The 13,464-nt window shown below is 40.9% G+C and overlaps 1 protein-coding gene across 4 annotated transcripts in view; it reads left to right on the top strand.

The window, feature by feature from the left end:
* slit2 (slit homolog 2 (Drosophila)) overlaps positions 1-13,464 on the top strand; it is a 455,515-nt gene that overhangs the window by 16,112 nt on the left and 425,939 nt on the right. For all 4 annotated transcript variants that reach the window (XM_072252964.1, XM_072252963.1, XM_072252962.1 and 1 more), the window contains exon 4: positions 12,117-12,188. In XM_072252964.1, the coding sequence (XP_072109065.1) occupies positions 12,117-12,188 (72 nt within the window). The remainder of the gene's footprint in view (positions 1-12,116; positions 12,189-13,464) is intronic.

Raw genomic sequence — 13,464 nt, 5'->3', positions numbered from 1 at the left:
ATCAATGTGCAATAGACAATGTGTAAATACAAAAAAAAACAAACAAAATGATAATAATAATAAATAATTGAACATGAGATGAAGAGTCCATGAAAGCGTGCCAATAGGTTGTGGCGACAGTTCCGTATTGGGTTGAGTGAAGCCATCTCCTCTGATTCAAGACCCTGATGAGTGAGGGCGCTAAATATTTCTGGATCTGGTGGTATTGGTCCTGAGGCTCCAGTACCTTCTTCCTGATGACAGCAGTGAGAAGAGAGCATGGTCTGGGTGGTCGAGTCCTTAATGATGGGTGCTGCCTTCCTGTGACAGGGCTCCATGTTAATATGGTCAGTGGGGAGGAGAGTTTTACCCGTGATGGATTGGGCCATGTGCATTATTTTTTGTAGGCTTTTCTATTCAAAGGCTTTATGTTTCCATACCAGGCTGTGATGCAACCAGTCAATATACTCTCCACCACATATTTATACGAGTTTCTCAAAGTTTTAGATGTCCTGCGGAATCTTCACAAACTTCTAAGAAAGTAGAGGCACTGCTATGCTTTCTTCATAATTGCACTTACCCAAGACGGATTCTCTAAAATAATAAAACTGAAGAATTCTAAAGTTGCCTACCCTCTCCGCTTCTGATGTTCTGATGAAGACTGACTCATGGAGCTCCAGTTTCCTCCACCTGAAGTCAATAATCGGCTCTTTGGTGTTGCCGTTCTGCCAGTGCCAAGCCAGAATCTCAATCTCTTTCCTACAGTATATACTGATTCACCGCTGCCTTTCATTTGGCTGCTGACAATGGTGTCAACAATATGGCATTGCAGTTGTGCTTATCCTCACAATCCTTAGTATAAAGTGAGTAGAGCAGGAGGCTAAGCACACAACTTTGTGGTGCACATGTGCTGATGGAGATTATGGAGGAGATGTCGTTGCCAATCTGAACGGACTCGGGTCCGCAAACGAGGAAGTCGAGGATCCAGTTGTACGAGGAGGTATTGAGGTCAAGGTATTGAAGCTTATTGATTAGTTTTGAGGGGATGATAGTATTGAATGCTGAGCTGCAGTCAATGAAGAGCATCCTGATGAAAAATACTCTGTTCCAGTGAATCTTATTTACACCATCTATAGGACATCATATCTTTCCTGTAGCTCGTTGACCAAAACTGCATACAGCACTCCAGCTGTAGCCTGATCAATATTTTATAAAGCTGCAACATAACCTCTCTGCTTTTATAAACCCTGTGCATGCAAATGAAGGCTACTACACCATTTTCCTTCTCCACCATATTATCTACCTGTTGTGCCATCAAGCTTCCTAGCACATTACCACTCAATGTGTGTGTCCTATGTTTCTCGGTCCTCCCAAAATACATCACTTCACACTTATCTGGATTGTTGTTGTTTCTCTCTGCGCCTTGTGGTGCAAGGGCAGCAGCCTTTGCCTTTTCCTTAGCATTCGTCTTTTTTATATAAAGCCAAGTTGCTAGCTTGATGCTCAACCCAGCATGGGTGGGTGAGTAAGCCCTTCTGTTATTGCAGTAGTGTGTCACCCCAGGGGCCTCATGATTGGCAACAGTCCTATTGGTTTTAAGGAGTACAGTAGAACAGTACTTGAAAGCTTGACTATGAATGTAAGAATAAAAGAAATTGCACGATTTATTCTTGTAAATATTTTTTTATTATGAATAAATATTTTGATGTATTCAAAAAATCTTTACTTGAAGGGTTAGGATCTTCAATCCTGACTCTTCATATTTCTGCAATTTATAAGCTGAAGATTTTGAAGAAAATGTGGAACTAAATTTATTTCAGACTCCCCTGTGGGTTTTCATCTGGGTACGGGCAGCGGTGTCTGGAAGAGTAATGTCTAATTCTGGGAGATTTGCAGAATTCTTGACAGCCCACAAGGCCTTCCTTGGTTAAAAGATGAAGCTTGGCAATGGCAAGCTTCAGGGAAGAGTGACAGGGGGTAAAAAGTGGATGGGGACCACAAATAAATAAACCAGTGCATGCCTTGAAAAGCTGGAAATTAATTTGATCTGACATCAATTTAAAAAGCACTCAGTAGTGTCTGCCTGCTAATCTGCCGCATGTCTGCTTGTTTCTGGTTGTAATAGACCTTGAATTATTTTGTTCAGAGCTTTAATGACTTTCTTTTATGTAGTTTAGAAGTGTCAGACAGTCAATAGTGGCGAAATAATCCAATTTTTTTAAGCATGAGTTTGAAACCGTTGTGTGAATCTACAACAAATCCTGATGAGGAGATTAAACAAGATCTTGTTCAATGACAGAAACTAACTGATAGTGACAAATAGGGCATCTTTCACACAAGGGACAGCAACTGCTCGATCACTTGCATGGCTTGTGTTTGTATGCCAATGCTTTACATACTTCTTGGCCTCAGGCAATCCTTAGGGATCAAGGATGATTTGCTTCCACTCAAGTTCTGTGGGATTGAGCTGGCTAATGGCCACAGTGGAAATGGCGAACTCTTCAGCAGATGGAGTGGCTGGAGACCCATGGGCTGTGAAAGTGGGTGGTTTGTGGGACGGTTTGCTCCTTCCGCCGTCGATGCAGGGCATCTGTATGCTTCTGGTGCATGGCGCCAAGGTTCTCAATGCTCCTGTTTCACTTTGGGTGGTCAAAGCTGGACCTTCCCAGCAGTTACTTCTCTTGCAGTAGGCTTTGAACACATGCTTGAATCTCTTCATCTGTTTTCCAGGTAATGTCTTCCCATGACAAAGCTTGCAATAGGGTTTCTCTTTCAGGAGATTGGTGTTCGACAATGTGACCTGCCCAATGTTGCTGACTATAATTTGATGCTGGGTTTGTTGGCCTGGGGGTGAATGACAATGTTGCTCCACTTACCCTTCCAGTGGATTTGTAGGATGCTACAGAGAGAATGTTGGTTGTATTCTTCCAGCCTGTCAAAGGTTTTGGAGGCATGTGGTGGGGGTGGGGCAAGTTTCTCCACTGCCCAGTACACTGAGTTTTGTGCCAGGTCAGAAGCTTTAATTTACTGATACTCTTTTCATCAATCTGCCACAAGCTGTGCTGGTTCAATGAAGGCAGCAGTGAATTGTATCATTAATTCTTGTTGAGAGGAAGCTCCTAAAATGTGGGAAATTGCCCAGGGTGTGATTGTGAAGTTTTGGAGAGCAATGGGTTGGAAAACATGCATAAACCGGTAAATAACAACACATTCTTAAAGATTAGAGTAATAGAATACTACAGCACAGAAACGGGCCCTTTGTCACAACTCGTCTGTTCCAAACTATTAATCTGCTGTCCCATCGACCCTGTTATCCAGGTACCTATCCAAATTTCTCTTAAATGTTGAAATCGACCTCGTATCCACACTCTCTCCACCCTCTTGAGTGAAGAAGTTCTCCCCTTATGTCCCCCTTAAATATTTTACCTTTCACCTTTAACCTATGACTTCTAGTTGTATGCTCACCCAACCTCAGTGGAAAAAGCCTGCTTGCATTTACCTTAACTATACACCACCCCTCCACCATAATTTTGTATGCCTCAATCAAATCTCCCCTCAATCTCCTAAACTATTTAACTTTTCCCTATAGGTCCTCAAATCCTGATTATATTATCTTCTCATGATTATATGTAGAATGAAATCTTTGGAAGGGCTTGGCAGCTGTAGGGCCTGGGGCAAGATTTACTGCAGTTTAGCATTTCCCTCTGATAAATCATGTTCCCCCTGGCAGCACCAGTTTAGTTTGAATTCCAGGCGTGACTTTAAGAATCCAAACCACATGCTGAAATGACTAAATATGCCTCTTCTGGTTGGGCAGGAGGATTGTAGATCCTGTTTGTAGAGTCATCTTTTACTGTAACTATTGAGTATCGCAGTGAATTTTGTGTGCAATGCATCTCCAGAATAAAAGTTAACAATACTTAACCTTTGGTAAGGAAAAGAAATGTTTGAAAGTGGCAGAATCACATGTGGAATGATGGGTTACTGATCACAGTCACATTTGGTGGTCATCCTTGTTTTAAGTACTGGTTTGATATAAGAGCTTGGAGCTGAGTCACTTTGTTGGAATGCTTGATCGTAATCTAACAGTGATAAAGATGATATCCTTAAAGCAGGCCTGGTCCTTTAAATTGTTCTATGTAGGAATGTTACAATGTAGGGAGCAAACCCAATCCCTGTTAAAATTCCAAAGAGTTTAAGTGAAATGTGGAAAAATTCTTGCTGAGTTCGAAAATAAAAGATCCTGGAAGTAATCTCATCTCCATCTCACTTTGAGATTAAGCATTAATGTAAAAAAAAGTGTTCTAGTGTAGGATTCTCCACTCCCCGTTCCCCTCTGACAGCCTATAACATGGTAGAAGTTTCCACTGGTGGAGTTTAATAACTTTCATCATTAAAGGCCATCTAAGATTGCTTGAAATGCACTTCAGATGGGGAGAAAAGGAATGAAAAATAGCGTGAAACAATGCATAACATTGCTATAAAAAAATAGATTGAGCAAAGTGAGTGTAATAATTATTCAGATTCATATTCATATATTTATCACATGCACATTGAAGCATACAGTGAAACGTGCCATTTGTGTTAACAGCCAACACAACTTAAGGGTGTGCTGCAGCAGCCTGCAAGTGCCTCTACACATTCCAGTCTCAACATAACGTGCCCACTCTGTTCACAGAACAACACAAGCAATAGCAACATAACACCAGTGACCAAGCAACAATATCCAAGCAAGCCCCGATCCTCCCTCACACACACACACACACACACAGTCCTCTAACCCAAGGGCTGGGTGTTTTCGGCCTCCAGAGCAGATTTTGGGTCTTCAACTTTCCAAGAACACATGCAGGCCCAGGGCTCTGGCCATTGGGCCTTGACTTCCGGACTTCTGATTGTCCTTCGAGCTTCAATCTTCATTATTAACCTCAGGACTCGCTTATGACTACTGATGAGGACCTTGAACTCCAGGCCTCAAATGCCAGACTTTGTAATGACCAGGACCCCAAACACTAGGCCTCAAGCTCTGGTCTCCGCTGACTTGCGTACCTGGGGCACTGTCGCTTGTGCCTCCTATCCCCACAGAACTGTGATCCCAGAGCCACTGAACTCGGGGGCCACCAGCCCTTGTATTTGCTGATCTACCAGCTCAACTTCCGACTTCGAATGTCTTTCATCACACGTCAACATTACTAGCCTTCGAGCACTGGGCAGAGGCCTAGGCTCTGTCATGACCTCTAACTCCCTCTTATCCCTGTCCCTAAATTCTAACCTGACCCCTAATTCCCCTCTGACCTCAAAATCATCACTACGGACTGAAGAAAAAATAACTCCATGACCTCAATGGAGGCTACAGGTCAGCACCATCTTGCCCTTTTTACCACCTCTGGATCTTCCCTGGGTGTGAATCAAGTCTTATTAATTTTTCTGGAGCATTGCTGACTGCTACTTTGAAAGAGTTGAAACAGTTTCAAACAGATTGATCAGAAGTGAATTAGTGAGTCTCTTACTTTGTATTGGTCACCCATTCTTTGTCAGCAATTCCTTGCAGTACGAGTCCTCAGGGCCTCTGTATAAAAGACAGGAGTGGGTGTGTTGCTGTAGAAACACCTCAGAGGAAAGACCCTGGTAGGAAAGGAAATATTTCCTTCATCTAATCAATCCATAAAACAAAGGAATACAAATAAAAGTCCCAAATAATAGTGATCCAAATAGTAGTTGCATTTTATACAACTATAGAACTGCTGTTGTGATAGTGGAGTGATGTCCCATTGGCATATCACCGCAGAGACATACATAGTGGTGAGAATAAGATCCTTTTGGTGATGGTTGGCACCTTCTTCTTTTTTTGATAACACAAAATCAGTTCTACAGAAGCTGGGCAATTAAAAACCTGCTTTTATTGTTCTGTAAAGCACAAACAAAAACTCAAGTAAAGGCTCCTTGAAATACATTTGTTTGGGCCCTGTTGCTGCTGGTTGATGCTGTGGGCTGTCAGCTGTATGCAGCTCAATTTATTTTGGATTGCCACTTGCCTACAGTGAAGTGCTGAAGTCCAGGATGAATGAAAAGATCCCGGTATTTATGATTGACTGATTCACTGTTGGATAAACTGTTCTTTCACTGAACCTAATGGTGAAAGAGAATCTCACTGCAGAGAAGGCCCAGATTCAGTTCACACCACAGCCTTGTACTAGGGAGGGGTGATGTATGAACAATGGTCCTGCTAATGTGAACTGCGTTTCTGAAGTGATGCTACAAAGTGATTGCAGGCTTGTTCTCTTGCTTTAATACAGTTTCAGATTAGACATTAATATTTTCTTGTCTTCATGGTTAAAGGCATTGTTTTAAGACCTAAAGGGTTTTAAGTACCTGGTTAGACCACACTCGGATTATTGTGTTTATTTCTGGTTGGCTCGTTATAGGAAAGGTATGGAAGCTTTAGAGATGGTGTTGAGGAGGTTTACCAAGATTAGAGAGAAGGTCTTATGAGGGACGTTTGAGTGGACTAGGGATTTGCCCTTTGGACGAGAGGTGACTTGATTTAAAGATTAAAAGTACATTTTGTGGCTGTCTGTGGGAAGATGAATCTCGGGGTTATATACTACATACGCATTTTGATAAATATCAAATTATATATGCAGTATACACCTCTGAGATTCATATTCCCACAGACAGCCACAGAACAAAGCAAACTATATAATCCGTTTAAAGAAAAACATCAAACCCTCCAACACAAAAAAAAACAAACTGTGCAAATGACCAAAAGAGAAGAGCAAAAAACAGAATACAAAACAGCAATTCACGTGGACATTGAAAGAATCCAGGCATATTCAGATAGAAGTCTACGAGGTGATAAGAGGTATAGATTGAGTGGATAGCCAGAGACCTTTTTTCTCAGGGTGCACACGGCTGATACGAGGGGCATAATTTTAAGGTAATTGGAGGAAAGTATAGGGGAGATGTCAGAGGTACGGTACTGTGCAAAAGTCTTAGATGCATATATATGACGAGGGAGTCTAAAACTTTTGCACTGTACTGTAGTAACTTCAGGTACTGCTGCAAAAAAAAAAAATTCAAGACGTGTGATGATAAGCCTGATTCTGATATAAGTCTCTTTTTTGAACTGAGAATGGGAAGGGGGCAGGGAGAGTGGAGTCATGGTTGGGAAAAGGGGAAGGGAGAGGTGAGGGAGCAGGAAATAATGATCAATAAACCAATTATTTGGAATCAAAAGTCCTTGTTTGGTATTTCAGGGCTGGGTCTGTCTACAACTGTGTCGCCCACCCCTGCCACTCTTGCTCTGCCAGTCGTCTCATACCCCTCCTGTGGTGCTCGACGCTTCCCATCCCCAACATCTTTTGCTCCCACCAGATAGACAAACTTGCAATCCATTTCACATTGACAAATACAGTACTATCTTCGGCACCCAAGCTATATACATTTGTGACTAAAACTTTTGCATAGCACTGTAAGTTTTTTTACACAGAGTGGTGAGTGCGTGGAGCACCCTGCCAGTAGTAGTGATGGAGGCAGAGGCACATACATTAGGAGAACTGAGGAAACTCTTAGACAGGCACCTGTTTGATAGAAAAATGGAGGACTACACAGGAAGGAAGTGTTGATTGATCTTAAAAGGTTGACGCAACAATATATGCCAAAGGGCCTTTACTGTGCTGTAATGTTCTAAGTACCTTTCCTGTTGCTTTAAACTACTTAAATAGTTTTTGCATATCAATGAATATCCATCCTTTAAAATCAGTTAAGGAAATTTTTCACAGCAGATGAGCTGTGATAAGCTGTTAGGTTTCCCTGGTCAGCACCTCGGTCTCCATCTCTTGAGGTTTGCTCACTATTTAAATGCTTACAGGACTCCTGTAAGGTGCAGGAGGTCAACTCACGTTCCCCTTTGGATGATCTCGGCAAAACAATGCTTGCTATCAAAGAAATAGTGTGTTGTAAAACTTTCAGTTATATCTTATGGTATTAATGACATTAGTATTGAAAACATCATTAATACCACAGCACATTAATGTACTGGTTAGCACAATGCTTTACAATACCAGCGACCCGGGTTCAATTCCCCCCTGCCTGTACGTTCTCCCTGTGATGCGTGGGTTTCCTCTGGGTGCTCCAGTTTCCTCCCACAGTCCAAAGACATACCAGTTGGTAGGTTAATTGGTCATTGTAAATTGTCCTGTGATAAGGCTAGGATTAAATTGGGGGATAGCTGGGCAGCATGACTTGAAGGACCAATTCTGTGCTGCTTGTCAACAAATAAATAATTGCACCTGTGTTTCACCAGCATAGGCAGCATGCATTTCATTGAAAATGTAGGCTTGTTAAGATGCACTCACTTTGGGATTATACCAAACCAGATAAGATGGCAGGTTTTCTCCCCAGAAAGACATTAGTGAATTTGATATTTTTCTGATAATCTGGTAGTTTCCTGGTTTTTATTGCAGGGACTAGTTGTCTTCTTCCCCAAATTCTACATTATTAACTAAATTTAAATTGGATAGACGCCATACAGTGGTGTGAATTAGGATTTTAGGTCATGGTCTCTGCTTCTGAATTACTATTCTGAGCATTTAGCCATTGCGCCCTGTCAGAGGCACTCTCTTCCTAATGAACCTCCAAAATGTTAGTTCTCAAATGAATGCCAGTGATCTAATGGCATCGCAGAAGTTCTCCCCTGCAGCCTGGGTTTTGGCAGTTAACAGTTATTGTTAAAACAGAAGGGCTGGCCATTATACCTTGCTGTGAACATATAAACCGCCACATTTCCTGCATTACAGTAATGCTGTATTTTGAAATGCACCATTGATTTGAAAGTGCTGCTTGATGTCCCAAAGTTGTAGAGCTCGCAACATAAATGAAAATCTTACTTTTCTCACATGTTATGCTGTTAGTAATTATATAGGCAGAACCATGGCAGCTTAAGGAATGCAGTGTTGCATCCCCCTTCAACACTACATTATCACAAAAGTTCCCATTGATCTTTGAATTATGTGAGGGGAAAGCTTCTCACAAAATGTTGTTCACATCATGAGAGACTTGCACTCTTTCCTTACTGGACCCACACAAGAACAATAAGAAAATAGGAACAGGAGTAGGTCCACCTGACCCCTCAAGCAGACCACACCTTTCATTATCATTATGGCTGATGTGCTGTAGGCCTCAGCTCCACCTGTGTGCTATCCTCAATAGCTCTGAGTTACCTGATCTTTCAAAAATCTATCTACCTCCTCTTCAAGTTGATTTAGGCTCCACAATTCTCTGGGGTAAAAAATTCCAGTGTTTCACCACCCTCTGCAAAAAGCTGGCCAGTCACTTAATTGGTGATTACAAGGATAAAGCTGAGAGGGCTTTTGACTTTGGGATACAGAGTTATAGTTTTCTGATGGCACATTGTCTATGGCAGCACTGATCTCTGGGGACAGGTTAAGCAAATTCATGGTGCATTAACACTGTCAGTGTAAACAAACATATTAACCATTACTTTCAATATGGTTCACTCCATTGCTTACTGTTAGTATTGGTTAGGATTTAACCCCAAAACAGATATGGATGATGGTACTTTGGATCCATTGGGGCAGAAGCATGTGGCATCCAAAGCCATTGGTGTAGCAGCACTCTTTCAGCCCTTGCTGTTCGCAGCAGACTTTCCATCACTGTTTACAGCAGGTAAGGACAGAGAATGGGAATCAGATTTAAAATCACTGGCAGACGTCATGAAATTTGTTGTTTCATGACAACAATCAAAGGGGATTAGTGGTGTCTTAATAAATAATTACAACATTGACAAGACCTATGACCAAGTTGTTGGGTGCACATCACACATTCCTATAAGCTGTTTCAATGAACATTATGTAAGTGTTAGCAGAGATAAGTCAATGCTTAATGCTTAAATGCCGTACTGAAAGGCTTTCTTTTTTCATTGTCCGTTGCTAACGTAGTTCCTTCCTGCACATGAACAAACTACTAATATTGTGGAGTTCTCAAAGTCTGTCCTTTGCTTTGGGTTGGGTTCTGCCTGACCTTTTTATGGCTATTGATGTTGAACTGAGGAATGGAGCCTGTTTTCACTGAGCACTGCCCTCTTAGCAATTCAGATGGCAGGCTGCTGTTTGTTTTTCCCACATCTGTTCTGCACTGGTCTTTTGTGGCAGTGTTTGCTGGATGCTGGCTCTTCTACTTTCTCCTGAAATGAGAAGCTCATTTGAACGGATGTTTCCAAATGTTAGACACACTGTGTTATACCCTCCACCCCCCACCCCGACCGCACTTCATATTATCAGCCTTCAATACTTGGACTGTATTTCACAAAGCAGTAGCTGTCATCTGTCTGGGGATAAGACTGGTGAGCCCACTGCTTTCAAATAGTGGCCTGATTGGATGAGCTTTGTAAAAACAAGAAAATAGTGATTTGTTTTCAACTCCTAATTCCAGATTTGTCTCTGCCTGTGAGCAACTTACCCTTGTCCTCTCCTAAAGGTGGTGACTCTTGTTCAGGCAAACTTCATGGAGGGCCGTGAATTCTCCAGAATGTTACTTTACCATGATTGATGGTACTTTACCACGAACCTTGTCGAGTTGCTTGGCTGAGAAAGACATCACAGCCAGACACGATTCTATCCCTGACTGCAGTACAGCTGAGCACACTTTCCGGCTATATATATTTTGGATAAGACACATGGCAGGCATTATGGTTCTTTCTCCCCACTGTATATCTAGAGTACAGGAGAAACATTAAAAGTAATCTAACATCTATTCAGTGCACATTATGGGAAATTTGTTGATATTAATGACAAAGTCACTAGCTGAGCCACAATACCAGCTTCATGCTGAGGGATCTTATCATAATTCAGAGAGGTATTTTGTTAACTTTAGTTTCTTTAAAACCAGACACATTAAAAAAAAACCATTTGTGTGTGAGGTTTTGGATGTACTGGCCGAGAATGTGCGACTCCCAGTTCTGTAAAGGTCTATGGATTTTAGTAAATTAATTCATTGAAAGTTAGTAGTGATGGGAAAGTTGATGTAATTAGAGCAGGGGTACCCTGTCTGGGGTCCACAAACCCCTCTGTTAATGGTAGGGGTCCACGGCATAAAAAATGCTTGGGAACCCCTGAATTAGAGGGCTTTTGATGAATATGTGAAAGTTGTTGAGCTGGATAAAAACAATAAAGTTCAGTTGTCGCTGGGCATGAGGAAAGGTTTTCAGACTTCATATGCTCATTAACTCTGCGTCAGACCCTCTCTACGGACTTCACAGATTTCTGACTTGAGCACCCAGCGGGAGCATTTTAACATTCTATAATGTCTTGAGTAAATGCCGCAGGACCACCTTGTGGAATTGACAAGTGGTTATCATACCTCAGCCAAATACATAACACATTTTTCATTCAATTCATATGTAGCACCTGTGACCATTAGAGCTCAGACCTTTAATAAACACACAAAGCTATCCTTTGACAGGCACCATATGAAGAATATTAAAAACAGACACAATGTTCTTATTATATAAAAATGAGACAGTGGAAATCTCGCTGTGCCTGTGAGTACTCCATAAGAATTTTTCGTGCGATATCACTTTTTCTTGTATTTTCGTTCAATTTTTATTAATGTCAAATGAAGAGCAATGAAGGTTCTATACTGTTTTTTTAAAAAAATGAAAACTTGCCTTTATGTGGATCCCTTGATGAGTTCACCAATGTCCAAACCTGTTTTCCAACAATGAAGAGCCAAAGTGGCATGTTTTAGGTTTATAGTTACTTTCCTAATATACAAAATATGCCAACCAGTTTGTATGAAGTAACTTGTCGTAAATGCCAGTGTGATAATGACTGGAGAGACTGTTTTTGTGATGTAAGTTGGAAGATAAATATTGGCTAGAAATATAAGAGAAGTAGAACTGCAGTGATGTGGATCCATCTCCAACTGGCCGCTCCTCCTATGGAATCAAATTTAGCTATTATTGTTTGGATTCAAAAATGAAGGACGGTCATTTAAGAGGAAGCGCTGGAAAATGCTATTTACTTGTGAGATGAGGGATTCAAATTTGAAGGTTTATGGGGTGATCTTTGTATATTAGCATATTACTCACCATTATTTCTCTTTTCTTTACTTTCACTTAGCCGCCTGAACAGAAACAATCTGCAGGTTTTGCCTGAGTTACTTTTTCTGGGAACTCCAAAGCTCTACAGACTGTGAGTAATCAAGCTTCCTTAACCCTGTCAAATTTGAAAAAGAAAGACACCTGGATGATTTCAGTGACACGTGGCTGCTCGTGAACGAATTGCACCACACCAGCACAATCTAACTCCTGGTGACTTGCTGCTCAAACTAGCTTATCATTACAAATGGCCACCTAATTGCATATATTTTGTTAATACAACTGTCTGAAGGGGATATTTTTATTTAATTGTCACAATTTTTCTGAGACCCTTGCAGGTATCATTGCTTTTGTGAGAAGTTCTATGATAAATTGAATAGTTGTAATTTGTTTCATGCTTTCTTACAAATCATAAATCAACGCCAAGGCTGAGTTCTGAGGTATCCTCGGGCACTTTGAAGCAGGCAGACACAGTCATGATGGTAACTTAGAAGGAAATCCAGTTTATTTGAAGTCATTGAGAAGCAGGTGCTTCAGAGAGGTAGAGGATGAAGGTCATGTCTGGAATGGTTTCAAATTATTGCAGTTCACTTGGAACTTTCCATGTCTAATGGATCAATTTTCCTTTAGTTTCATGTTTGTGACAGAAATCCTGAGACGTTCTTGAAATTTACAGGTTCAGTTGATTAATGTATGAATATTAGTTGAAAATGTGTACAATTGCCTGTTTGATACATCAAGTTACATTGACTTGAATGTAACTAATGACGGAGGGCCCCCTTTAGTTTTTTATCAGTAGGTGGATTCGTATATAAAGAAAGACTGTGGTTGCACGTGGAACTTCACTGTCATTCAAAATGGAATTTGAAAACATGACCTTTTGTTCTTAGCAGGTGGAGTTTCTAGTAAGGAAAATATACATGTATATCGTTGCAAGAATCTAGGAGAGAATACTATTATAGTCATATGCATGTTATTTCTTTGGACAATTGTAAACTAATATTTTTTAACATTAGTGAAAATAATAAATTAACATGAATTGTGCACTTGTAGCTTTGGCATTCGTTAATATAACAAAACATCATTTAGGAATTGCTTTAAGATGAAGCTTCTGTCATACTGTGTTGACTGAAGAAGAAAATTAAGTTGTTCTTTGTCCTCTTCTATCTCTGTATTGTTCCCCCTTTTCACTCCAGAAAAAGTTAATTCCCACTAGCAAAATGGTAAAGACCAATCAGAATTACAAACAGTCTTGGCTAGGTGTTATCTGTATTCACCCTTTTTAGTGACTTTGGTCTACTACATTGAAATATCTTTTCTAGCTGCTTCGGTGAGCAATGCCCAGAGGGCTGTGGAATGCACCTGGTTCT

The sequence above is a fragment of the Mobula birostris genome, chromosome 3 (genome assembly GCF_030028105.1).
Source record: "Mobula birostris isolate sMobBir1 chromosome 3, sMobBir1.hap1, whole genome shotgun sequence".
Classification (NCBI taxonomy): Eukaryota; Metazoa; Chordata; class Chondrichthyes; order Myliobatiformes; family Myliobatidae; genus Mobula; species Mobula birostris.
The sequence above is the reverse complement of the archived record's forward strand: the minus strand, read 5'-3'. Positions and strand labels throughout refer to the sequence as shown.